The sequence below is a fragment of the Heliangelus exortis genome, chromosome 2, assembly GCF_036169615.1.
Source record: "Heliangelus exortis chromosome 2, bHelExo1.hap1, whole genome shotgun sequence".
Taxonomy (NCBI): domain Eukaryota; kingdom Metazoa; phylum Chordata; class Aves; order Apodiformes; family Trochilidae; genus Heliangelus; species Heliangelus exortis.
Genome location: NC_092423.1, coordinates 104,526,238 through 104,552,841, shown reverse-complemented (window position 1 = coordinate 104,552,841; position 26,604 = coordinate 104,526,238). Strand labels below are relative to the sequence as shown.

Here is a 26,604-nt window from a genome sequence, read left to right as displayed (position 1 = left end):
CTTCCAAGTCTATTTACTGCATCATTTACACAAATCATTTGCAGGATACTGTAAGATAACATGCAAAAAAACTTTGCTATGAAGCATAATGGTACTCCAGAAAGGGACTGACCCCACAAAACTGACACTCATCCCAAACCTATCCTCTGTATTTACACAGAAACATACACTTAGTTTATTGACAACCTAGGTTTACTGTTTTGCTCTAGCTTGACCCAAAAGTCAGAACAATAATTGAATTTGATTCTTCCTTACATTGAACATGGGGGAAAAAGAACAGAAATAGTTCCAAATACCAAGCTATACTGTGACAATCAACCTATTTACATTTTTAACTGCACTTGCATTCATTGTGTAGCTATTCTTAAAAGGCTTGATTTTTACCATAAGAATGGAATATGCACGTAATTGGACAAAGACCATTAAAATATTTCCTATTCAGAAATCAGACTGATAGCTTGCCTGTGACAGTATAATTCCCAGATTGTTTTCAAAAAGACAGCAAAAACAGGATCCAAATCCCATGCTAAAATATGCCTGCGAAATCTGACAGGCCACTGAAGCCTGCCCCTCTCTTCTGTTACTGTTGTTAATTCCTTCAAAATAATAAGCTGCATCTGTTAACTGCAAACCCTTGCAAAGAATGACCACCAATATTAAGATCTACAATAGATCTTGTAATTATGATGTTCAGATGAAGGGTATGAACATTCTGGGTTTGTGCTTTTGTATTGCATTTTGCTGTTAATGGAATTGCTCTGGAAATATTCTGGTCTGATAAAAGCATCAGCTACGAGTTTAATAGTTTGAAGTCCCACCATTTGTATTATTACAGTTTCTTGAAGAGTAACAGCCAAAAAACAGTAGGCTGTTGAACTGTTTGACTAACACACTGCAACAGCATTCACAAACAGATTTTCAGTGAATACATTTCTGCTTGGGTCAGAACTCACCCTTAGCAACAGAAAACATCCTGACTTGACCTCTTAAAAGCAAAAGCAGTGGAGGGAAATTACTGCAGAGAATTAGCTGTATGTGAACAATGCATAAAATGAAAAGGGAAGACAAATGCTATGCAGTCAGCAGATAATACTCAGATTTTAGCTTGACAAGCAAAACTGAAATAGCCATTCATACCACAAGAAACTCGTAGTGGCCAAAAGTACTTCCTGTAAGCTACAAATATATTAAGTAGCTAAAAAAGACTTTCAAAGTGCCATTAATTCAGACAGAAGTAGTAGGCTTGGCATATGAACTTGAAACTAGGAGAGTTAATCCTTTCTTCTTATTTCCATGTATCTATATTTTTATTCACAAGTTGCTGAAGCTTGGACAGTTCAATCACATCAGAAAAACATAAAATAACAAAGGATATGAGGAGATATCAGTCAAAAGGGAAAAAAGCATGCAATACCTCCAGTCGCTGTATCCTTCCCTTGAAGAACATGAACAGAGAAGAATTGGGATAAGCAGATTCTTTTTTTGCAAGAATTTCTTTTGCTTCTTTCAATCCTGCCTTGTTATCACTGCCATCAAGGGCAAAAAAGGGACGAACAACTGTGTGGTACCACAACAGAGCTAATCTAAAAGAAACATAAGAGTAAAAAGGATTACAGCTCATAAACAGAAATTTGTGAGCAATATTCTAAACAGGACATTATTCTAAAAACTATTCTGAATGATACATATCTCATACAACCTGTCTTTAAAACAAACACGAGTGCTATTTCCATAGATCAGTGTACTCTAAACTGCTCCTCAACATACATTCAGTGGCTATTACCCAAAGGTAAAGTAACAATCAAGTTCATAATCAAAGCAGCTGAGCCTTTAGAACTCTGTAGGTTTTAAAAAAGAAAAACCCACAGGAAAACTTTGAAAACAAATTGCTTTATAGTGGGGGAAAAAAACTACCCCGTGAACAAACAAAACCAAACACATCAGCAGACACACTTCAAATCCATGTAAAGCAGAATCACATCCATCATCCAGAAGGGCAGAGATGACCTATGTCACTTCTGGAAACAAGGGCGGAGCACAAAGATTTTCCAAGACTATCTGAAGGAAGAGACACCCTTGAAAACATAATTTTTCTCCCCCAGAAAGGAGAAAGAATGTCAAAAGCAACATTTAATCTTAAGCTTTCCTAGCCAGTCAGAAATCCAATTCTTCTCCCCAAGCAGAAGAGACTTGAGCTCTGCTGTCAATGTTTCAAAAGTGACATCTCATGGTACCTGCAGTAGGTCCAGTAATAAAGCATTAATTTGGAGATAAAGAATTAATAAACCCACTTATGAACACAGTTTAAATTAGGTCTGTCTAACTGTTCACCTTATAAAAAAAAGCCTGAATGCAGTACAAAGGCCTAGGAAGAAAAAGAGTACACAAAAAATATTCCTCTATAAAGACAAGGGAACATCCCATTTTACTCAGATGCTACAATTAAAAATAAACTGGAACAGGTCTTTGGCTAATAATAAGGATAAATAGCTAGATGAGATCAATGACTCACACAAAATAGTATGCTCTCTAGCAAAGAACATAACCTGGGTAAAGTTACTCAGCCCTCAGGGGGTGCTTTTATTTACTCTGCTGACATGTAAATTACTAGACATTAGAATAGCAGGTACTGAAGAATACGGTAAAATACTGACACAAATCCCAAGCACATATAAATAAATAACAGCAGAGAGATCTCATACACTAGTAAGAGGTGATTTACTAAACAGTGGCATGTTAAACAACAATCTACAAGTTTATTTTACCTGCTGTTGCTTCCTCTAAAGCAACATGAATTTTTGCTTTTGACTTTTTCCCTGTTACTTACTTTCAGTACTAAGTTATCTACCAAAGCATTTCAATATAGCTACTCACGTAGCTAAAGGGGCCTTCATGTCCTTACTTTCACTTGCATACATCAGTGAAGAAAGCCCCTGTAGGCGGTCTCCAGGAAAACCCAGCAGGTTGATGATTTTGAGCAGGTTTGGGGGCACCATGGATATGCAAAGATGAAAAAGTCCATATCCAAAGCTAACAGCACCTTTCAGTCTGTTTAGCGAATCCTCCGTTACACCTTCTGCAGCAATATGATTATCATTTGCAGCATCAGAAGTCAAGGATTCCTGAGTTGTTTTCTTCTGATATATTTCCTGAAGTGTATTAATGTCCGTATAGCACTTATTGTAAATTTTCCAGGCTTTTCGAAGTATCCACCCACCTTTTATGTATGCTGAAAATCAAGGGAAAAAATTATTCAAGGACATATTAAGAAGTGGAACACAGTAAGGCTGTTTCACAAATCCTAGGATGCTTTCTCTATTGGCATTAACTTATCATGTACAGGATTTTGTAATAACTACTGTCCTCCCAAAGAGGTCTTTCACACTTGGCACTACAAACTGAAGAGCTTTTCAACCAAAGACTGTCAAGCAGCATGCAACACAAAAGGACTTCCTTTCAGCTATGTTGCAATAGAACTGTCAGAAAGAGCTTAATGCTGGAGTCTGCTTCACTACAGAGTGAAGATGAAATGGCTGCCTGGCAAACAGAGAGAAGCAAAACTCAAAGAGATCACACCGCTGGAGACCAAAGGATGTTTGCTAAAAGACAGTTAAATACTAAGAAAACTCCTTCCTTTGGGTCAGACAGTAAGACACGACACCGTTGAGATTAGGCACTACAATGACTTATAATTAAGAATAATGCACAGAAAAAAATAATTGCATACATTTCACGGCTCCAAAACATTCTTCAATTGCCTAACCTCCTCATTTGATATGTAAGCTGGGTGCTTAAATTTCCCTAAAAATCTCGTTTTGAACATTCTCAGTTGAGAACGAGACAGTTCTCAGCCTCATTACCCTCTTCTTTACAGAAGGGGAAAAAAGGCAACTGACCAAAAGATTAAGATTTGCTTCTTTACACTGTATTCATCTTGGTTATAGCTCATCCTTGGGTAATAAGTGGTAAACAGAAAAAAAAATGCAGAATATACTTGTACACATTAACTGTAAAAGCAGACACCAGCCTTTTGCCTATAACAGAGCCCGGACTTAGGAACTGCAGTAACAAAGGAGTTAAATAAAAATGAGAGAAAGTAACAGTCTGGTTATAGCAGCAATGTTCTCAACAGATACCCCTAATTTTGTAGAGATCAGTTTTGTCAGTGATGCCAAAATTAGATCATAACAGGTGGGGTATGTCAAAGAAAAGGAAAATTCTAATAACACCAAACCACTCTTTATAAAAGCCTTTTGATCTCTTTGACAAAATCCTTCCAATTAAAAAAAAAACAAAAACAAAAGACCGAACCCTTTCTAGAGAAAGTACCATCACAGCTTAGACTATTTATTTCTGGATTCTTGCTTTATGAAGAGGGGATGAAGCTAGCCAAGACAGTCTTCAGAAATTGCACTAATACAGCAAAATTTGTATTTTTAGTTATGGCAGAAGGGTTCTCTGAATATTAACCTAAAGTATTAAAAAAAATGAATCCTCTATCTTGAGTCCCATAATAAAAAGTGTTATAACTAAAAATATAAACCCCTGCCATGATTCAGCTGCATTATAAGACTGATGTTACTACAATGTTAAGCAATTAGGTCACATTTTGGTTGCACAGAACACTTTTAAATTATGTGGTTCACCACAAGATGAATGCTCATACAACTATGCACACCAGACAAATAATAAAGAAACACCCACATTTTATTTATTCTACATATAGTGTTTCTGCTAATAGCTAATTACTGGGTTCTGAATGCACACGTCAAATGGAAAGGATACAATGTGGGAAATAAAAGTAGAATTTTAGACTTCACTTCCATTAGTGTGCTGTCAGTAAGAGTCCTGGAACACAGTGTAAGTCTAATAGATTTGACAGTATATACCAAGACAAAACAGCCTAACCAAAAAAAAAAAATTCATTTCTAACTTTTTAAACATAAAAATTAAATCAAGTCTAACCACTGAGCTGACTTCCAAGCATGGACTTCTGAAAGTAGTCAGATTCATGACAGCAGTGTTACTTATCAAGAAAAGGTAGTTAAATATTGCTGTGGGAAGCTAACACAAGTGGCCATGTTACCAACTTGATGATAAAAACTGTTTGTTTCCATCCATGAGGGTGGAAAAAGAAAATCTAAAATGTGCTAGGCACATGAGAAAGCAGCTTGAATGTCATCATATGCTTCTTGTCAAACTGTTCCAAGAAGAAAACCAACATATTTTTCACCCATCCACTGTTAGAAATAGTGTCTGCCTCTGAAGAATGCTTGGGTTTTTTTTGTTTGTTTTGGGTTTTTTTTCAAATTACACTCCAATAATCTGGTTGCCATTTTTGTACACAAATCACTATCTAAAAAAAAGAAAAAAAGAAGCTGTTTATAAATACTCAGAAAGATAATTTAAAAAACTGAAATAAAGGATCCTCCAATAGTTCAGCAACTGCAGTAGCTTGTAGTTTTGTAGTTGTTTAGGTAGTATTCAATGGATTGGAATTTTAACTGAAGATTTCAGGTATATTTTTTACTCAGTAAAGTAAATATACTGCAAATTCTGCAGTATGCTGCTACCCACTTCAGTTGTCTGAATAGCAGACAGGAGAAAAGGGGGACACAACCCTTAATTACAGCATCCAACCCAGTTATGCAGCTGCAGAATACATGCTGAACTAAGAAAAAAAAAATCTTCAAGAGTGGGGAAAAATAACCCCACATATGAAAACCATTGTGTCATAGTTTGAAAGAAACAAAGTCTGCACATCACAGAAAGCCTTATGTTCTTGACTGAAGCTCACTTTAAATAAGATGAATGCTATTTCCCCAATTCCTTTCAGCTCATCAGCAGGGTTTTCACTGTCAATCTGGTCTGGTTGCCACCCCTTGGTCTTCAAATGATTTATTTGATAAGAATCTGGGAATGTGCTCACTTTGTACATGACCTTGACCACATTTTCTATAAACTCACAAAAGTACATTTTAAGATTATGCAAGGAATGCAAGAGAACATTAGAAACAGTTTTCAGCTGACACAAGGAGACTTGTATTCAACACAACAGTATTAACCCCTTTGGCATGTGAGAGGACACTTTGGTGACCAGAGAAAAAGAACTGATTCAGCAGTTCCATCTTCAACACTTGTAATTTAAAATTACTTTCACTGACAGTTTTTCATCCTCCTGAGTGGTGATGAACATAATGCACATGGGACATTAGGACCTCTCTGGTGGCCTGGATTTCAGCTGCTGATAGTCCCTTTTATCTTGCAGGCCACATGAAGCACACAGATGCTACTCATCTTCATACAAATTCCTTGAATGCCTCTGTGGGAACATGCAAAGGATTCTAACCTACCTAAGGAGAATCAGTCATCAGAATGATATGAAAAAAGCAGAAAACTGTAATCTGCAGCAATCCAACTCATCTTGTTTTATGATGCTACTACTACCTACACAGAGGTTCAACAATACCTCTGCAAGTGCACTAATCTTAACAATGTTTCAAATGGAACTGTGCTCCTTCTTACAAAAGAATCTTCCTTACTCATGCTCATTGTGCCTCATTATGATCAAGTTGTATTAAAAAGATATCATGCAAAAATATATCCAAACATTAAAGCCACAGCACACCTGCTAGCTCCTGTTTTACAAATGAGAGTACAGCCAAGTAGACTTGACAGTCTGCTACAATTATTTGTCTCTGTAGACGATCTATCATGGATAGAGTGGATTTTCGTCCATCAGCCTGTTTGGAGTATACAAAAATAGAAAAATATTAATGAAGATAATACAAAATACTTGTTAAAAACTGAAACATTTAAAAATCCAGAAGTAACTGAATGTGGTAGCATTTCTATTAAATGCAGCATTCTGAAGTGCAAAATTATGCTAAAAGGTCCTTGATAGCTCATCAAGCAAGCTGCTACTTAATAAACAGGGAAACACATTTATTTTCAGCTATTTTCTTAAGATTATACAAATATTCAGAACAGATTTAAATTTAATTATTACTAAATGTTTAGATATGCAGCTAAAAGATCTTAGGAAGAGCACAGAAGGGAGTATATGACAAGTGACAGGGAAAATACAGTGCCTCTTAAGAGGAAAGTATGTCAGGTTCCATCCTTTCTATCAAGCAACCTAAATATTGAAGAGAAATGGCTTCTTTTTCTGATGTAAATTTGCCATGTCACACTAGGCAGGCCATTCACTCAACATTCCTGTAACTACTGCTCTAACTAGTTCTTGATCTGTATGCTTTATTCTTCCTTCATTATTCCGAATAAAAAAATCTAAAAAAAAGGAAGCAAAATTCCCTAGGAATATGCCTGGCACACAGCATTCTGCAGTATCAATGTCACAACCTCTGAACATTACTAGAGGATGTATGAATTAAAACTGGCCTGAATTAGACAGGCTGCAAGCTTCCTGAAATAATTTTAGGTCAGCAGTTCGAGGTTAAGAAAATGTGTAAGAAAATAATTGCTATCATCAACACAACCTCCTGTTTTATAAGTGGAACAACATGACTTGGAAATCCAAGCAAAATACTTGACTTAATGTCTAAATTTATTATTAAACTCAACTGTTCTTCAGATGTAAAAAGTCATCTATCCAAAATACAAAGCGAAGTTTCCAGAAATATCTATACACATCATTCTGTGAAATAATGTTCTTACATTCTTTTTTATTTTATTCTTGATTGTTTCTATAACTCCAGCTTCTTCACTTTCACAAAGTTTCTCTGTAGCCTTTAAGTCATCACATGCCAGCTGCATCTTCTCTTCCTCAAATGTCATCATAGCATTCTACCAAAACCAAGCAGATTTGAATTATAAAAAATCACAAATATCTTAATTTTTAGAAAATCTATAGAAGAGTAAAAATTTTCATAACAATGACAATAAAACTTATTTTGTAATAGTGCACATGCTTCAAGACACATACTTCAACACAGAAGCATCAAACTGAAGAGTTAGGTTTGCTTTATCAAAAATTCAAAATAAATTAGAATATACCAAGTCCTAGCCCCTTGTATTAACAAAGCTTTATAGGCAGTCACACTGAATACTAACAGAATACATTAAGCAGAAGAAAAATTCATATAAACTCATTTTCAATTGTTGTTATGTAAGGCACGGTTTCCATGTACTGATACTGCTTTTGTATAATTCATCCACATAAATAACAGGCCTCCGAAGCCACTAGCAAATGATAGGTATTGCATTTTTTAAAATAATAACAATTCCTACATCCGTAGGAAGAAAAAGAAAAAATGCACCCAATATGACTACTGCTGAACCAATTTGGAAAGAATTTCAGTACAAGCAACTTTTTTTCTTCATGCTTTATTAAACAAAAGCTCTGAATGACACAGGCACATGAAGTGCTGCTGCTATGTTTAGAACAGTAGCTAAGCAAGATATTTTCAAGATCCACTGATGCTGCACTGTGATGTTACACTGGTTCACTGCATCAATTCAGATAAGCAAACCTCTTTGCTTTCTCTTCTCCATTGACTTAAAAGCAAGCATATGCCCCAGGAGGTTTCCTAACCAATGCAATTTTCATATTGCATAGTTTACAGGCAGTAGAGAGAATACAAATTAAATTCATTTACAACTTACCTGTTTCTGGTATATTATAATAAATTCAGTCTTTTAAAATAGTATTAGGATAGATAATTTCTGGTGCAATCTAAGATAAGTACCGAAGTCTGAACACAGGCAGTCTAAATAACAAGACTCAAACATTTCAAATACACCTGCTCAATTTTAATACCATTTTTAATACATTAAAAAAATAAATGCATTTAACAGACTCAACTTGCTCATTATGGCTCTTTAGTCAGACAATATTCCCAGTTCTTGTATATTCAAAAAGGCAGCAAAGTGAATAGATTGAATTCACAACTTCCATCCAGCAGTATGGATGGAGAATTTAATAGCAAAAGCTATCAGGAAAATGGCATTTACAAGTATTATTTTAATAATTCCTTTACTGCTCATTTAAGAGAGGGTTTTATTACGGCTCTGCTATTGGAACACATAAATATTTCATATATTTGAGCAGCTGAATGACAGAACCTTTACTTTCAATTTAAGCCCTGTAAGTTTATATAACGACTTATTTTCTAGATAGATTAAAACTTTAAAAAAATTAAGTCTCATACAGTGTAACAAATCAGAGTATCCACCATTGTAAGCACAAAAAACACATACAAACATTAACCACAACAGAAGAAATGTGTACTCCCTGCTCCCATCTACTCACCAAAAAACTGACAAAACTGGCTCCAAAACTCATTAATGGGCTATGGTTTCTGTAAAAAAAAAAAAAACCAAAATGTAGTAATTACATTTGCTCATATTTCCAATTGTAAGATCAATATTGTATTTATTGATTTTAATTTATAAATCTGTATATAAATACTGGGGGGAGTAGGAGGGAAAGGGTGTATTAAGTTACAAACAAATGCTGTCTCATTCTGCAAAATATAATGGAACCAGAAAGCCAAAAGCTTCACCATTTTTACAAGGACTGAAATATAACTTAAAAATAAATAAATAAAAAAAAACAAAGCATTAAGCTGTAGCTATTTTTAAGAGAAACCACTGTCATCAAAATACTGTTCAGTCCAGGTCAAAAAAATTTAAGAGCTACACAAAATTAAAAATCAGCTAATTCTAGTGTTCTGTATGAACTATCACTACAATTTTGACCTAGCAGAAAAATGTTATCTAGTTGTATTATGAGATACCCACTTCTCATTGTTCTATGAATTTAAGTTGATCTACCCAGATTAAAAAAAAAGAATAAAAATCATATGCTACATAATTAAGTTGTTGGAAATTCCAAGTTCTTACAAGTTTATGTAACTTTGAAGTTATGGTTTTATAGCTGCTTTGTGTCCAGCCCAGAATACCTATCATCTTATACTATGTGGAATGGTTTTAAGATGTTTCACCCACTCTATATTCCAAAAGGCTTAAATCAACTGCTAGATCAAAATATAGGCAGCCAAAATCTTGGCAATATGTGGGACAGATTTCATCTTCAGCCACGCAGACCATAAGGCTCCAGCAGTGTCACACAGAAGATACTAAAATAAATAAATAAATAAATTTATTTCTGGAACTCAGTATTACCACTGATTCACACTCTTCAGCAGGGCTGCCAGGTTTTAAGTCCATTAATAAATATCACTAGTGGACCAAGGATAGAACACATACAGCACTCCAGAAGGAGAAAAAAAACGATTTATCTATGTACATATATAAATATATATACACACACACGTGTGTGTGTGTGCATATATCTATATATATACATATTTATACAAACACTGACAGAATTTAAGAAGAGGTATAAGTACATATATTGCTACAGTACTTAATGCTGTTTCCAACTTAATTCTGCAAGATTCAGATTAGAATTTTACAACAGGACAAGCACTTGAAAAATATGGAGAAGACAGCATATTGTTTACTACACTACTAATTTCCAATAGTGAAGTCCTAGTATAATACAAGATTTTATTTTTTTTTTTTTAGGTAGTAATCAATATCCCTCTCTATTCTTACTTTTTGCCTTAGAATAAATATCTAAAAGGACAGGAACATGAAAAAAATTAAGAAAATCAGCAGGGAAGATAAACACAGCAAGCTAGAAAATCTGCCCTTTTTATATACATTGCTCAATTCTGGGTATACATACAAATGCAAGATAAACATAACTTGCCAGATTTTTTTCATCATTTTTTTCCCCCACAAAAAATAGATATTTTCCCCTCTGTTGGCAGGCCTGCAGGAGCAGCTGCCACTAAATGCCTCTGCTATTCAGTACCTGGACTGTTCTCTACCAACAGATGTGCTGCACAGAGCAGCAGCCATCACCACACAAGTTCCATTTGCTGCTGCTGCTGCTGGCACTTTCAGCATCACCTCCTGCTGCAGAGGACAGAGGGCCCCCTCAGAAGCCCCATTTTAACCCCTGGGGTGTGTGGGACCCATTGAGCAGCTGGTCTTACCACCATCCTCCAGAGCACGTAACTAACCTCCACCACACAATTCAAGGTCACATCTACTGCATTATCAACACTCAACAGACCTAAAACTGAGGAACAGATCTGCAGGTGGATTGTTTATGTGCTTATGTACAAAGTTGCACTTACACCACAGTTTTAAAGGAGCTCAAAAATAAATCAAATTGTTGTGTGGTTTTTGTTTGGTCTTGTTTTGTTTGGTTGGTTTTTTTCCTTCCTTACACCTATATGAACATTATATATATACACACACATCTCCATCTATATAGACAGAAAAAAGTTTTGGGAGGCAAGCAGGAGGACATCTCTAGATTATCAATTGTTCATATTCAAGTTCATTCAGAACAGAAAACTGTCAAGAGAAAGATTGATTACCAGAGAATTAGAGGAAGTCGACCACAATAGTCTTCAAATGGAACCAGAAAAATAAAAATGCATGACCTAGGAAAGAGTTAACTAGGCTTTCATTTTTGAGTAAGATTCTTAGAACATACTTCTTGAGTAAGTTTTCATTCACACTGAAACCTTTACCTCACGACCAGGAATGGATCCAAAGAAATTATTTTTAATGGGATAATTAAGACCTGAGCATCAGACACCTGTAAAATGTTCACTTGTAAAACTGTATTTAGTAAGTAAGGTAAGTTTTACACTCTCACCGAAACTGCACAATTAAAACCCCAAAATTTTGAAATGGCTTTTATCCTTCTTAAATGTGCAGAAGCAAATCAGATAAGCTTAGCAACATATGCACGTGGCTCTCAGGAGAAAGTAGGATCCAGGCATTCCTTAGGACTTGGCAAAAAAGACAGGTTTATCAGCAAAACATGAATACAAAATAAATGCTGTAGAATTACAGATTCTATTGTAACTAGTAATAGTGTCACATGTGAAAACATTTTAAATTCTAGGCTACTTTTAATTTTCTATAAATTCCTCTAAATTTTCTAAAAATTTCCTGTTGTAGAAATAATTACTGAAGCTTAAAACAAAGAAATGCATAAGCTTTAGAAGTAAAACATTCCCTATCTCTATATCTTCAAATAGAACAACCTCAAGAAAGGCCATTTTGGAAGCAAAACCACAAGAACATAATGTAGAATCAAACAGCACATATATGCTGTTTCAACTACTCAACATCAACACTAAATTGGGAAGATTATTCAAACTTTTTTTTTTTTTTAATTTGGTTTTCTTTTCAGGACTTTAAGAACCTGTTCTTAAGAGTCCACACATATATGCAAAGATAACATTTAAATATTTTTTAAGCCTTTATATTTCTGTCTTTCCAAAAAAATTAATATTATGTTTAAAAATCAGGCAGACAGCTGAGAGCCAACTGCTCTTCCAAGACTACAAACAATATGAAAGTGTTTACTGCAATCAATAAAAATTGTCTAAGTATTGTAACACATTTGCCCCAAGTAAAGCCAAGAAGTTTCTTCCCCAAAATAAATATTCTTTCAAAATTGCTTCTTGACTGCACTTCAATAGTCACAATTCACTGTTTACAATTCTTCCACCACGATTAAAGACAACAAAAAACTCTCAAACCACAGCACTCTACTGTGAAATTATCACTAGCTGCAACATACGAGGTAAAACATTGCAGATTGGTCCTTTTTAATTTCCAGCCACTCAATCTATAAAAAGCATTGTCATTACAGCCCATATGGGCTGCAGCACATAAGGATCCTGAAGCAAGAAAACACGGTGCATAATATTACACTATGTCTGGGAGATGCTTCTGTTGAGACCATGATGTTTGCCAATCAAAACACGAAAACTTCACTGCAGGAGCTTCTCATGCAGAGTTTGTGTCATCACTACACAAAACAAGGAAGCTTCTGCCACATTCCTAAGCAGTCACTGGGTAGAGACTGTAGCTGCAGTATGATGGAAGATTACTTGCTAAAGTAATTTCAGCATTCAAACTCCATTTTAAACAACAACCACATTTAGTACTCAATTTTTGTGAACATTATGTTTACTGATAAGTGCCTCAACAGTTTGGGGTTATCTTTTGCTTGAGAGCTAGGAAAATGGTTTGTAACAACACAGGACTGTCCTGGTGAACACTAAGGCATGACTAATGATGACAGTGATCTTCTAAGAAAAGCACAATTCCCTGAAAACAACCCTTGGCTCAATCTCCTATAAATGACCTTCAGCACCAGACATGATTTTATACACCTCCTGACAGACTGCAAAAAGTTGTTAAGATAGAAATAAATGAGGCGGCCCTTGAGATAATACTAAAAACAAACCAACAGCCATGGAGATGCTGACAGGAGTTGCAGAGTTGAATACAAATCAACACTGGGTCACTGCACTACCCAAGCTGTCCTCACTGTTTTGAAGCCATAACCTCCACTAAGCAAAGAAAAATCTCAAGCATTTTAACTAGCTCAACAGCTAAGAAGAAATACTCAGTCTTAAAACATACTTTGTAACATAAAGTTTTCACTTCACCTATCAAACTAGGACTCAGAAGATATGTTCATTATAAGAAAGTGTGCTATTAGCAGCATTTCTACAAGAAACCACAGTGAAAGGCTGCACATACCAGTAAACCTGGTATGTGTAACTAAAGTAACTTAAGAGCACTGAAGTAGGTATTTCTTCCATGTATATAAACTGGTATTATATGAGATATCGCTTCTCCCAATAACACAGAGTAATTCACCTCATTTCATAGCATATTTTTAAGATAATAATTCACTTCCAGATGAAAGGTGCTTACCATGACCCACTTTCACCCATGACGGTAACATTCAAGAGTTTAAAGACTTGGTTTAAGAAGGGTGAGATAATATTTTGCCATAAGATAATAAATCAGAAGCAAAATCAATTACTTGCCAGTATTATCTTTTTTCTACATCCATCCTCACAGCAGTGTTTCACTTCCACATCTATCAGCTTCTAAAGCTACTACAGCCTATCTCAGGTTTAAATTTAAGTAACATAATTAACCCGCCTACTTTTCCTTCTGGATTCTCTAGGCAATGTTACTTTTAGCACATTCCACAAAGAATTCCAGTCATCCTGTTAGAATCACAGAATGATTCAACATGAGCCATCAGTGTACACTTGCAGCCCAGAAAGCTACCCAGATCCTTGGCTGCATCATGAGAAGTGTGGCCAGCAGGTCGAGGGAGGTGATTCTGCCCCTCTGCTCTGCTCTCATGAGACCCCACCTGCAATACTGCATCCAGTTCTGGAGCCCCTTTTACAAGAAAACCATGGAGGTGCTGGAGCATGTCCAGAGAAGGGCCACGAGGATGATCAGAGGGCTGGAGCACCTCTCCTATGAGGACAGACTGAGAGAGCTGGGGTTATTCAGTCTGGAGAGGAGAAGGCTCAGAGGAGACCTTACTGTAGCCTTCCAGTACCTGAAGGAGGCCTACAAGAAAGCTGCTGAGGGACTTTTTGGGATGTCAGGTAGTGACAGAACTAAGGGGAATGGATTCAAACTAGAGGAAGGCAGACTTAAATTAGATGTTAGGAAGAAGTTCTTCACCATGAGGGTGGTGAGACACTGGAACTGGTTGCCCAGAGAGGTGGTGGAAGCCCCATCCCTGGAAGTTCAAGGCCAGGCTGGACAGGGCTCTGAGCAACCTGGTATGTGGGAGGTGTCCCTGCCCATGGCAGGGGGCTTAGACTAGGTGATCCTAAATGTCCCTTCAAACTCTGAAAATTCTATGATTCTATGAATCATCATGTTTAGAAAGGACCTTCAAGATCAAATATTGAAAGTGGTGCTCAAAAATAAAATAAAACGTGTTCCTCCAAGGCAGAAAAGTAAAGCATAATGAAAAAATAAGAATATAAATTCACAGATAAATATGGAAGCAGCTACCCAATATTTTAAAAACAGGCAGAAATATATATGACCTCTATATAAAGGTTAAGAATTCACTGCAAAACCTGATAACTGGTCATTACTCCATCACAGATTATTCTAGAATATATTCTAAAAGATACTTGTGAGACTACAAGCATCAAAGAGAGCTTGTATACAAGTACATTGATTATCAGCCCAATTTTGTTGTAACTGCTAAACTAGCTCTTTGCATACAATCCTAGTTTCACTGGGAATATGCAACCAAAAGAGAAACTCAGGAATACAAAAAGGATAATTTTGTGGCCCTGTGCCATCCAGTTTTTACTTGATTTGTTTTGTCCTTAGACAAATTAACAGGGGACTGTTTTGTTCTAACTTCTGACTACTAAGTTTAGATGCAAAAAACTATTAAAACACTGAACTATGAGAAGCATTTTAAATTGCACCTTTACTTTAAAAGGTAGTTCCAAAGCTGAGGGACCAGCTAGTTCTAACACATTGTATGATTTGTACTGTCAAACTGCACACTCAATCCATAAGAATTACAGACTTCTGCAAAATCTTTTACAAAGAAGTTCAACAAATCTGACTGAAATTAATTTCTAGGACAAACTATAGCAGCTTAACTGACATCATGTAACATCCTAGTATCTCTGAGCTCTTGAAGTAAGTTAAAACAAAAAACATCCACCCCATCACAATAGCTTGAAATAACTTACTAAAAATAGTACATCAAAGAATGGGTATGCTAGCAGGAGTGTAAAGTTTTTATTCACAACATCTGCATCTCTCACAAAGTTTATTTCTTCAGTTTCAAAGTAAGACCTGCTTACTATCACACCTCTTCTGCAATCTCCACCAAACCTGACTTCTTACTTCTGAGTTATAAACTCAGATTTTTAATTAGCTTTTTGTCATCTTCTAGTGGATTCCTAGCCAATAGATTTCACTTCATATGCCAAATGGATCTCTTTTTATTATCTCTTCTGGAGACCCAGATCTCTGTCACAAAGGCCACAAAACTCAATGTCACATTCAACACGATCATCTCTACGTACATTGGTCTTGAAGACCACAGAATGCTTAATTCTTCTGACCTATCCACATAACTGGAAAACTGACACTGTTTTTATGTGCATCAGTATTAGCATTACATGCTCTACCAAGCCCTGAGCAGTGAAATCTTACCTCAACAAGATAAACATACATTAAGGTATACATTTATTACACATTTAGAATATTGCTGCTTAAAATAACTTCCCTTGGACATAACTCTCTGCTGTTTTCCTTTCTGTCACTGCAATAAACAGAAGCACACAGAGTTGCTACCAGGGCTGCTGACTTCTTCTGAAACTGCCAATCAAGATGCCATGATCCTTTCCCCCAGCTGACTTAGGTGAGTTCCCACCTTGCTGTCCTTATCTTTAGAAAAGCTACCAAAACATCTAGTAAATCACTTAATTTTTGTTCTTAATGCTAATTTGCAGAACTCTATAAACAAGGATTTCAGCAACAGTTGGACAGCCTATGTAGGGGTTATAATCCACCTGCTGATCAACGCTGCTTTAATGTCACCTTGTCTCAATTTACATTTAGGTTGAAAGTATTCTGAGCCACAGACAGCATTTTTAACTGGTAGTACGAGGTTCAAGCACTTACACATAGTGGAATTTCTGGTCCATTACTGAAGTTTACTTGCCCATTAATATGTATACTGAAGCATGCAAAAATCTTTCAATTTTCATGTGTTTTAAAATAAGTGTACTAAGCTGTTTTCCTCACTTTCCCATTTGTTCCATCTTTCCGTTCTCCATGTTCAGAATTATCCTAGCAGGCTGACAGCATGTTTTTCTACACTGACCCTATTCTCTGTATCTTTACACATTTTGTCTTAGAATCACGTTTCCTCTACATCATTTTCTTCTTTGGAGTTGACCTTACATGTTACTTAACCATCTTGTACCATTTCTCTTTTCATTCAGATGCAAACTGAAAACTTCATGAAGTCTTCTCAGAAGTAAGTCATTCCTGCAAAGTCAAATGTGTCCCTGACAGGAGAGAGCAGATCTCTGGATTTCCTGCAAGATAATATCCCTGATCTTACGCTTTATGTTGTGAGTCAACATTCAGCTAAGAAGTTCCTGATTGTATCCAACATTGTCTTCTCTGCTCTTAGCTAGAGGAAGTTTTAAAATAATTTATGAATTGCAAATGCTCTTTCAAAGTCAAGAATTGGGGGAAAAAAAAGTCTTCTGACAACTTCTTCTTAAGTGTTTAGGAATCCACAAAGACAGAAGGGTAAAAGAACGCTCCAATTCCAGTTTTCTTGCTAGTGTCAGTTCACCAAAATTATACCATCCCACATGGACTGTGGGCTCCATCTGCAATATCTATGTCTTGGTTAACTTCCACATCTCTTGCAGCTCTCACAGGTAGTCAAAGTTTTACACTGCTTTACAATGACAGCCAATGCAGGTCCAACTACACGCTGTATCTGACATGCAACAGCCACATCCTTTGGGTTCTAAATTAAAACATATAGACTCTAAAACCAAAAAGACAAAACATTATACCTCCATGCCCAACACAAAAACAATGGTTCTATAGTCAATTACCTAAAAGTACCACTACTCTTGAAAGGCAAGATTTTAATGGTGCAGTTGTATCCATGCTGCCACTTCTACCCTGTTTTCTTCCAGGACTGCATTATGACCGCTTTTGGAGCATCAACCAGTTTTCTGGGAGATGCAAAAATGCAGAATAGTAAAGAAAGAGAAAGATCCAGCATCCTTTGGAATCACAGCTGTCCTTGGGCTCATCAAGGTTGTCTGATGTCCCATAAAGACAGCAGCATTTGATTTGAATTAATATTTCACAAGATCCTTTGGGTGGCAAATGAAGAAAAAAAAATGACGTACTAATAAGGAATAGAAAGCAGAAGCAAAAGCAGTCGTTTCTGAGAAACCAATTTAACTACTTTAAATGACATGGCTAGTGAAACTCAAGTTTTGCTGAACTAGTGAGTTTCCAAGCCCTGGTAGGTTCTTAAACAGTTTTCACATGGAAAAAAAAATCTCCATCCTTCTGTACTTCTAGTTTTTTGATAACTGTTAAGCTGCTAAAAAAGAGTGAAACTACCTGTATAGGCAGAAGTCTAGAACTGACTCTTTAAGCAAGGTCACCTGACATACAGACAACACTGACTCACATCAATTTCAAAAAGCTCCATTTCATCACGACAGCTTTGAACTTTAATGCTGCAAATTACAAACATATCTCCATATTAAATTATGGAGAGCTCCTAAAAGCTGCTCTTTTAGCTTACCAGTCCCATTTAGGATGGGTTCTATTTCATACTTTCAAGCATATACCAACAAAAATATACTTATTAAAGGCTGTATGGAAATAAATGTGTAATAGTATTAAGTCCTTGTAGGGCAAACACATTCAAGACAAGTAATAGAACCAAAAAACAATGGGGAAGAAAGTCAATCTCATTGTGTGTGTCTGAACTTATAGGAAGTTGAGTGTACTTTCCTCTATCTTCTCTCCTACTTCTAATGAAAAGTTTCAATATACAGATAGTCTGCAATTTTACAAAGGCCTATTGCTTCACAGCAAGAAAAACCCTGCCACAAATTTTAGGATGCAGTAGACAAGGCTGGAGATTTTTCAGTCATTTAGAAACTAAGACACTGATTATCAATTTATGAATCATAAAACCACTTAATCTAACAAAGGAATTCCTACTTGCTCCTTGCGTGCAGTGTTGAAAAACCAAGATCAAACAGTACACTGAAGTGAAAGGCAACCCTTGATAAAAATCAAACAAAGAAAAGCCCACACCTGGAAAAAAGATAATTAAGTTTCTGCACTTAAGAAATCCTTAGTAATAAACTTTCTAGATAACCCAGAGAACAATTCACAGAAGAGATCATTATTAACACTTACACGGTAAGATTAAATTGCATTCTGAAAATAGGAATCTTAACAACTTTTCTCCCCCACCATTAATGTACATTATGAGAAGCATCATATATTTAGAATTTCTAGACTACTTCCAGATTCACACTAACACAAAGTAATAGCACAACACAACAACAAAATGGACAGGAGGAAACCCTGTCAAGTGTTCCTTACTTGGTGCCTTAAAAAAAAATACACAACACAAAACCAAACAACCAAAGGCAGCCTGGCTCCTTAGATACCTGGAACAACTGGCAACTCCAACAAGCTAAAAAAATAATTAGCTCACACAGTGCAACTTAATGTGAATCCAAGCGGTGTTACACACGTGAGGAATACAAAACTGGGACCTTACTTCTCACCTACAATATCCCAACTAGCTCTACACAACAGTATTGCATATGTAACACAGCAGTACATGCTGAAGACAGAAACACATTTAATGTTAAGACTGTGGCAGGTACAGAATGAAGTTATTATGTCATTATTATTAAGGAAAGTTCTCTTTATTTCTCTCACTCCTTGCATTCTACCTGCAAGCACGCTTTTTTAAAATAAGATTTTAAGGACTTAAGTACACTACTAAGTGCTATTTTAAGTCAGTCACTAAGTCTTTTTTTAATCATACAGGCAACAGCAGTATAGTGCATATTAATTATTTAGAATGTATGCGCAATTACAGCAGCTCAGGCTGGCGGGGAATGCATTAGTCCTCAAACAAAAAGGAGAGAGGTATAGGCAACCTTTTCTTTAATACTGACTTCGGCAGATGTGTTAACGCCATTCCTAGCGGATGACTACTTAACGCACAAACCTAGACACGATGTAGGTATAGGATTACGAAGGTAATCTTGCAGCCCGGAGATAATCACAGCACCGTTCAAGGACCTTTTGCCGGTGTCCGTTCTGCCGGCTGACACCAGCACCAGACCCTACACCAGCACCCAGCAAACCCTCTCCAGGCGCCCGTGTGTGTTTTACTCAGTCAGGCCAGAGAAACGCGGCCAACGCTACCCAGGGACCCGCCAACCCCTGCCACGACGCCACCCCCCCACCCCTTCGGCAGGGCGGCCGGCACCGCGCTGCCCACACAGAGACCCCTCGAAGCGGATCCGCGGCCCCTCACCCCTGGGCCACCAGGGCGAGACACGCGTGTCCCCTCCCAACCAAGAGCGCAGACTGAGGCGGCAACCGGGGGCGAGGCTGCCCGCCGGGGACGGAGGGGCGGGAGCCCACACCCTGGAGAAGCCGCCTGAGGGGGAGCGGGGACGGCGCGGCCGCGCAGGTGGGTGACAGGGGCAGGTGCGCGGAGGCCGGCGGGGGGAGGGAGGCGGTCGGGCCCGGGCTGGGGGAAGGCTCTCGGGGTAGCGGTGGGCGGGGGGGCGACAGGGGCTACCTGTATTTCTTGAAGAGCTGGTCGGACTCGCGGAAGCCGTTGTTAAGCAGCATGTTAATGCCGGCCAGAGCCAGCTCCGCGTCCTCGATGGGCAGCGGCGCTTCTTCATCCTCCCGCCGCGGCGGCGGCTGCTCCGAGCCGGCCATGACGATGAGGAGACAGCGGGACCCAGACGGCTCCCCCCCCTACCTATTCACCCACCCGCCTAGCCCGCCGCCCCTTGTCCTCGGCGGCCCGGAAGGTAAAGCCGGCTGCGCTCGGTGCCCGCGGAGGCACGAACGGGATACCCGCCGCTCGGCCGTGCTCCCTCCCACCCACCCTGGACCGACAGCCCGCCCGCCCGCGATGCGGCGACGCGGCAGCCGCCTCCCGCCCGCAAGCCCTCCAAAAGCACCGGCGCCCGCCTTGCTCCCCAGCGCGCAAGCGCCGAAGGGGCCGGGCATGCGCGGGCGGCGCGACGGCGGGGCGAGGGGCTGCGGGGGGTGTAAGGGTGGCGGGTGGAGCGGTTTCTTTGACCGCCGGGCTCGTTTGCCCGGCGGCCGTTTGGGTTCCTGGTGACCGTTTGGGTTCCTGGGGAGCCGCTCGCCATTGTTCTCCATCCCCTGCCCGGGAACCGCCGTTCCGCTGGCACAGGGGAAGGCACGGCGGGAGGGCGGGCGGGGGTGGGCGTTGATTCCCGGCTGTGAGGAATCTGTGTGCGGAGAGTGCTTGTTTTATGCTCCTTTCGGCTTTGTGGGTTGGGTTGGTTTTTTTTTTAGTTGTTTTTTGTTGTTTGTTTTTCTTTTCTTCTCGCTGTTGTTGCCTTCCCCCTCAGGGGAAGGGAGGCTGCTGGCAGCCAGGCCGCCTCACCGTGAGGCTTCTGGCCGAACCCGCTGTGAAGTGATGAATTCCTCCTCTGATAATGCAGCTTTACCGTTTCAGACAACTGATTTTTATTTATTTATTACAAGTTACTCTAGGCTGCAGTCACTAGTGCACAGACTGCACTTCTTTGTACAGTGGTGACTTGTGACCTCCCCAAGTGCAAGTGTGAAACTGGGGGGTTTCTAGGAATTTGCTCCCTTAACTCTTGACACCTACCCCCAATAGCAGTATCGTGAACTTGCCTGTTAAGCTGACAACAAAAATCAGTGTTGTGCAAGTTTTGTTCAGATGCAGGCTAGCCTGCCTGGGATTCCAAAGCCCAGGTAGGTGAGAAAGTACAGTTGCATATATGTCTCCATTCCAACCCAGAAAGGCCAAGTACCTGGACACTGAAAATACACCCATGTTGTTTTTACCCTTCTTCACAGGAAGAGGCTTTCTTTGCTGCACTTGAATATAGGTGAAGACAAAGGCTGTATTACCTACAACCTGTCATCTAGGACTGTGCTTCAACTGCCCTTGTGGAATTGTAAGGATCAGATTTTCCTCCCTCACCATTACTAGCATGCAAAAGAATGAGACCACGCTCTACTTTCAGTAGCAACCCCTCTTTCCTGTCAAGAAAAACATCTGTCTTCCTGTGAAGCAAGTAGCAATATTTCTGCATGTGTCATATGGGGATCACTGCCACTTTGCCTCTACCAAATACCAAGAGCCTTTGAAAAGTGAGGACTGTCTAATGCTGGGCGGCTTCTGAAACCTTTCAGGTGTGAATCAGGCCTTTTGTCTGATTCCCATTTCCTTTGTCTTACTGAGCAGAGCTCTATACTCAAGAGGGATGTTTAAAGAGAATGTGCCTTCTGTTACAATGCACATCTCCAAAACAGCATCTGCACAGCCAAGAAATCCTTAAGGGTTTGTAGGAAGACAGCACAGAGTAAATGGGGAACAATATGTTCTCACATGTATTCATACCTAATTTGTGAAATTCAGACTGCAGAAATTCAAGCAGCCTCACTAAAAGGAAGTTGCAGTTGTGCCACATCTCAGGTGTGTGCAAGACACTGCGTTCCAGATGAAAAAGATTTGCTTCTGTTAACATTATCTCCCATGCCAGATTCTGTGGGAAGGGATTTGTGGTGGAGTGAATATATCCTTATAATATCCTTTCCCTTAGTCATATGTAATTGAGTGGATCAAGAAGCAATGAATCTTCTTATGGATTCCCTGAGAAATCAGCACAGAGAAGGCTAATGCCTACCTCCAAGTACCATTTCTGAGAAACAGTGAAGAGCCAAGTGCTTTGTGAAAAACTCAGGCCATTTCTCCAAAGCAACACTCCCTTTTCCTCACCCCATGTTTGAGTAATAGTGTAGCAGTGCTGTGCACTCTGCAGTTTTTGGCCCATGCACAAGGAGCTAGCATTCTTGTGAGATCTTCTTTCTAGCACCCAGTTGCTCCAGACTTTGCTGGCACTGATAATCTGTTTTCTGTAATAAATGCTTTTATAATAGTCCGGTAGCTAGCTATTAATTTCAAAACTTGAGATGTGAATAGATAAATCAGCCCTCCAGCAGAAACACAGCTATAAATCTATGAAAAAAAAAACCAAAAAACAAACCCTGGTGGAGTAAAACCACATTTCAACTGCATAAGCAGTGAGGTGAGGTGAGGTGTCTGAACACCAGTAATGAAGCAGTATGGTATCTGCAGTTTGACTTCAACAGCTGAGCAGTAACAGTTTTATAGTGTCTGTGGTGGTGTCAGCTGTGCTGGAACCGCATTTTGCTGCAGATCTGGAAATCAGCAGGGCTGTCGGTCTCACTGCCTGCCCTGTAATGGCAGATGAGGTCTTGTGATGGTTACAGTTAGTTTGATTCACACGAAGGATGTGGTACCACTGATTCAGCCTGCTAAAAATGGCCAGGGGAGAAAGGAAACCATAATGAACAGAGATACACAGATGAGTTCTACTTGCTAATTAAAACTTGTGTCTACTTCCATCTACCAGCACCAAACATTTTTCTTCTTTTTCTTTTTTAATATTATTTAAAATTCCTGGTAGCGTACTATCATTGACACAATAGGTACTCATCAACCAACAATTTCAGCAGAGGGGGTATCCAGCAGCCAGCTCACTGCAGTGCAGTATTGAACAACCCATGCTACTGTGGCCTATCTGACCTCTCTTAATGAAAACCTATTGAAGTGACTGGTTTGTAATTAGTCAAGAGCAATAAAATTACCGATGGTGACTTTGTACTTTTCATTAAATAATGCAGTACCAAGACACTAGTTTCCCAGAAGCTGCTAGCTAGATAAAAGTTGAAATGGCTACAATATTCATACCCTGTAAGAGACACAGAATTGTGACTTTATTGCCTCTTTGCAGGACACTGCTGTTGTAGTTCAAGACAACCTTTACCTTGGTTATCTTGCTCTTTCTTTGAACAAGCTTTCCAAGTTTAAGCCCTGTCTTTGTGTTTCTGACAAGTAAATCATCCTCTTCACACATCGGCCTAAGTAAAAAATTGTTTTTCATTGGTGTTTTTCCTCAATAAATCTAACTGGGATTTAGCCCTACTACAAGCTCCATGAGCTACAGCGAATGGCAAAAATTGAAGTAGCAGGCAATAAGTTGTTCCAGAAAAGCATATTGATTTCTCTAAAACATCAGAGAGAAAAAGGGTTGAAAACAACAAAAGACCTATATTCATATTTTCTTTAATATAACTTTTGTACTCTGTAAATTAGGTCCCACTTGTCCCAGGGCCCTTCTCTGCTGTGTCTGGATGAGATAATCTATCCCCTTGCTTCTATTTCAGAGTGCCCTAAATCTGATTTTGCTGGGTTTCCTTTTACCTATCTTGTTCCAAAACTGTCTCGGAACACCTCAATGAGTCTGGTACAATTTACACATTTTAAGATGAAGATGAAATTTCAGCAGTGGATCTAGAATATTTGATTATCAGTGATTAAGTTAGAGTCACCTCTCATTTAAGTAGAGAGAAGTAAAATCTTTCAGAGGGGAATTAACTTTTTTCCTCTGTGTTGCAAGAAGTGTGTATATAAGTTGTTGACCTAATGAAATTTAAAATCGTAAAGATGTCTCCCACACTTTTTCAATCTCAGATACAAGGCTGCAGAATCCACTCCTATAGTTTTGAATTCTTTTTGAAGATTGCTCTTCCAGTGAAATATCAGGTGTGGTCCCACTGTTGGTTATGAAGAGGTGTTACAGTCCAGGCTATTGCTGTCTTTTCCACACCAGCTGTCAGAGGGATCCTATGTGTGTCCGTGACTGCCAGTAATAGCTAGTGAGTACAGAAAAGTATCTTCTCTTTCTTAATATATTTTATTTGATAAGAAAAAACATTAAGTTCACAAGTACACTTCTATGGAAAGGTACTTTTTAAGTCGCTAAAGGCACCTATTCTTGGGCTTTGTGCCTCACACTCTACCTTTGGGTTTTGCAGCAGTGAAGGTGCCTGCCTATTGTGCCTTATCACTTAAATATTTATGAGTGCTACATCTATTACCATCATGCACTTTCATACAGCACAGCAACTAGACAATACTACAAAGCCAAACTAATATTCAGAGCTGGCTCTCCACATTTTCCTATTAGCATGCATTGTCATTTTAAGGGCTAAACTCCACCTAAGGATGCAAACATGAAATGACTATTAAAGTATTACATCAATAGATGAGGAGTATGCATACACAGCCTGGTAAAACAGAACAGGCTCAATGAGCCTCTTCAGCCGAAGTATTCCAAGGATACTAAAACTGAGTCTTTTGATTCTTTCCTTTGATTAAAGAGCATTATGCTACTAAAAATTAGAATGAAGAACTCCATTTGTTGCAATGGACTGAACTCCAGAATCATCTATTCCCTCCTCATAAGCTTTCTGTTTTCCCTACCTTTTTTTCTCAGGAAGCCTTTTGTGTATGGAGAGGTATCAGATGGGAAGTGACTGATCTCTCTGTCCCTCTCAGTCAGAGCAGATAAGTTTCTAGGAAAATCAAAAAGGAAAGTGAATGATGAGACAGAGCAAGGGAGAGCAATTTCATATGTTTTCTAATATTTTTATTATATTTGATAATGTTTATTTTTATCCACACTAATGGTTGCTCTGGACCCAATATGTAATCAGTCATATAATGGGATAAATTCACATGCAGTCACACAGAGTTATTTTTACTGGAGCATTTGAAGGTGTATAATTTTTGCTATATAAAGGATGCTAAGTAACAGAGCTTTTTAGTGTTGCTTGGTTGTTTTTTTCTTTCCCAGAATGTGCAAATGGCCAAACATATGCACACAGTTCCGGAAAAAACAAAGGAATATACAAGTATTAAACACTAACAGCTGCTCTGTTCAGGCAGCAGCCACATGCTGGCCTGTTTTATGAAAATTAATTGGAAAAACTTCCACACAAAATAATCATCCTACTTGAATTTTTAAGAGCCAATTTCAAATGTTTTACTTTTAGAGGAATGACTTCCTACAGAGTTCAGATCTAAAAATACCTGCTCTGTATTGCCAGAGAACATGAAATGTAAGACCCAAAGTTATTGTCAGAACTCTGCCAGTTCTAGCCCAGTCCTTTCTGGGCACTCAAAACAAATTCATCTTTGTCTAAACGTCCTTAAAACCTTTTCAGTATGGTGAGTCTTCAAATAAAGACTCCCTCTTCTTGCTCCAGTGAGCAATGAAAACAACCAATTGCATCTTTGTTACTGAAGTGAGGGAGGGAGTAATAGCAAATTAAAACAGGTAAGCCTACTGGTTTTGTGTAGGGAGAGTGAGGTAGTCAGCCCATGCTGAAAAATGTAAATACTCTTCTCTTTGAAAGCTATTCACTACTCTAATGACCAGTAGTTCAGGTGAACAGAAAGGAAGGCATAAAAAAAAAACCAAACTGGTGGGCGTATGGTTGGGTACTGAAGGCAGCCAAGAGCTCAGCTTGAGTGCCAGAGGCAGGTAATGAAGCAGCCACAGCAAAGCAGTGAATCTCCCTTTACTGCTATTGGTAAAATTCCAAACAGTGAGTTCTTGTGCAGATGTCCCTTTTGTCCAGTTTTCATATTTTCTTGTTGCTGTAGGCTTGTAGATGGGAGTACCACTTGAAGGAGTAAGAAAGCATTACCACCAGATAGTCACCTGTCACTTCTGTATGAGGAAACTTTGCCTTATCTGTAGCTTTCAGTAAGCCACTTTTCATGCACTGGTTCTTACCTTTTGATAAGGTTGTAGAACACAAGAATTTTATGCATGAACACTGGTGTCTGTGCTACAGTGGCATTCATAGTCTACAGCTGCCTCAGACTAAAGCATCTTGAGTTTCTTTTTCTTCACACAGAAGATGTTCATTTGAGCAGCTCTGTCAGCAGTGTATGTGCCTACAAAGATGATGAGCTGCTTCTCTTGCATATACACTGTCTTTCCTACTCATAGTTTTGTCCCTGATTATTTCAGCTCCTACATT

General features: G+C 38.6%; 1 protein-coding gene across 1 annotated transcript in view; it reads right to left on the bottom strand.

Annotated features, from left to right (window-relative positions):
- Positions 1–20,526, bottom strand: part of TTC39C (tetratricopeptide repeat domain 39C) — a 38,105-nt gene extending 17,579 nt beyond the window's left edge. The window contains exons 1-6 of the mRNA XM_071737369.1: positions 20,249–20,526; positions 9,272–9,320; positions 7,678–7,806; positions 6,629–6,743; positions 2,875–3,229; positions 1,415–1,583 (exon numbers count right to left, since the gene is read on the bottom strand). Coding sequence (XP_071593470.1) covers positions 1,415–1,583; positions 2,875–3,229; positions 6,629–6,743; positions 7,678–7,806; positions 9,272–9,320; positions 20,249–20,394 — 963 coding nt within the window. The 5' untranslated portion in view covers positions 20,395–20,526. The remainder of the gene's footprint in view (positions 1–1,414; positions 1,584–2,874; positions 3,230–6,628; positions 6,744–7,677; positions 7,807–9,271; positions 9,321–20,248) is intronic.
- Between the last annotated feature and the right edge of the window lie 6,078 nt (positions 20,527–26,604).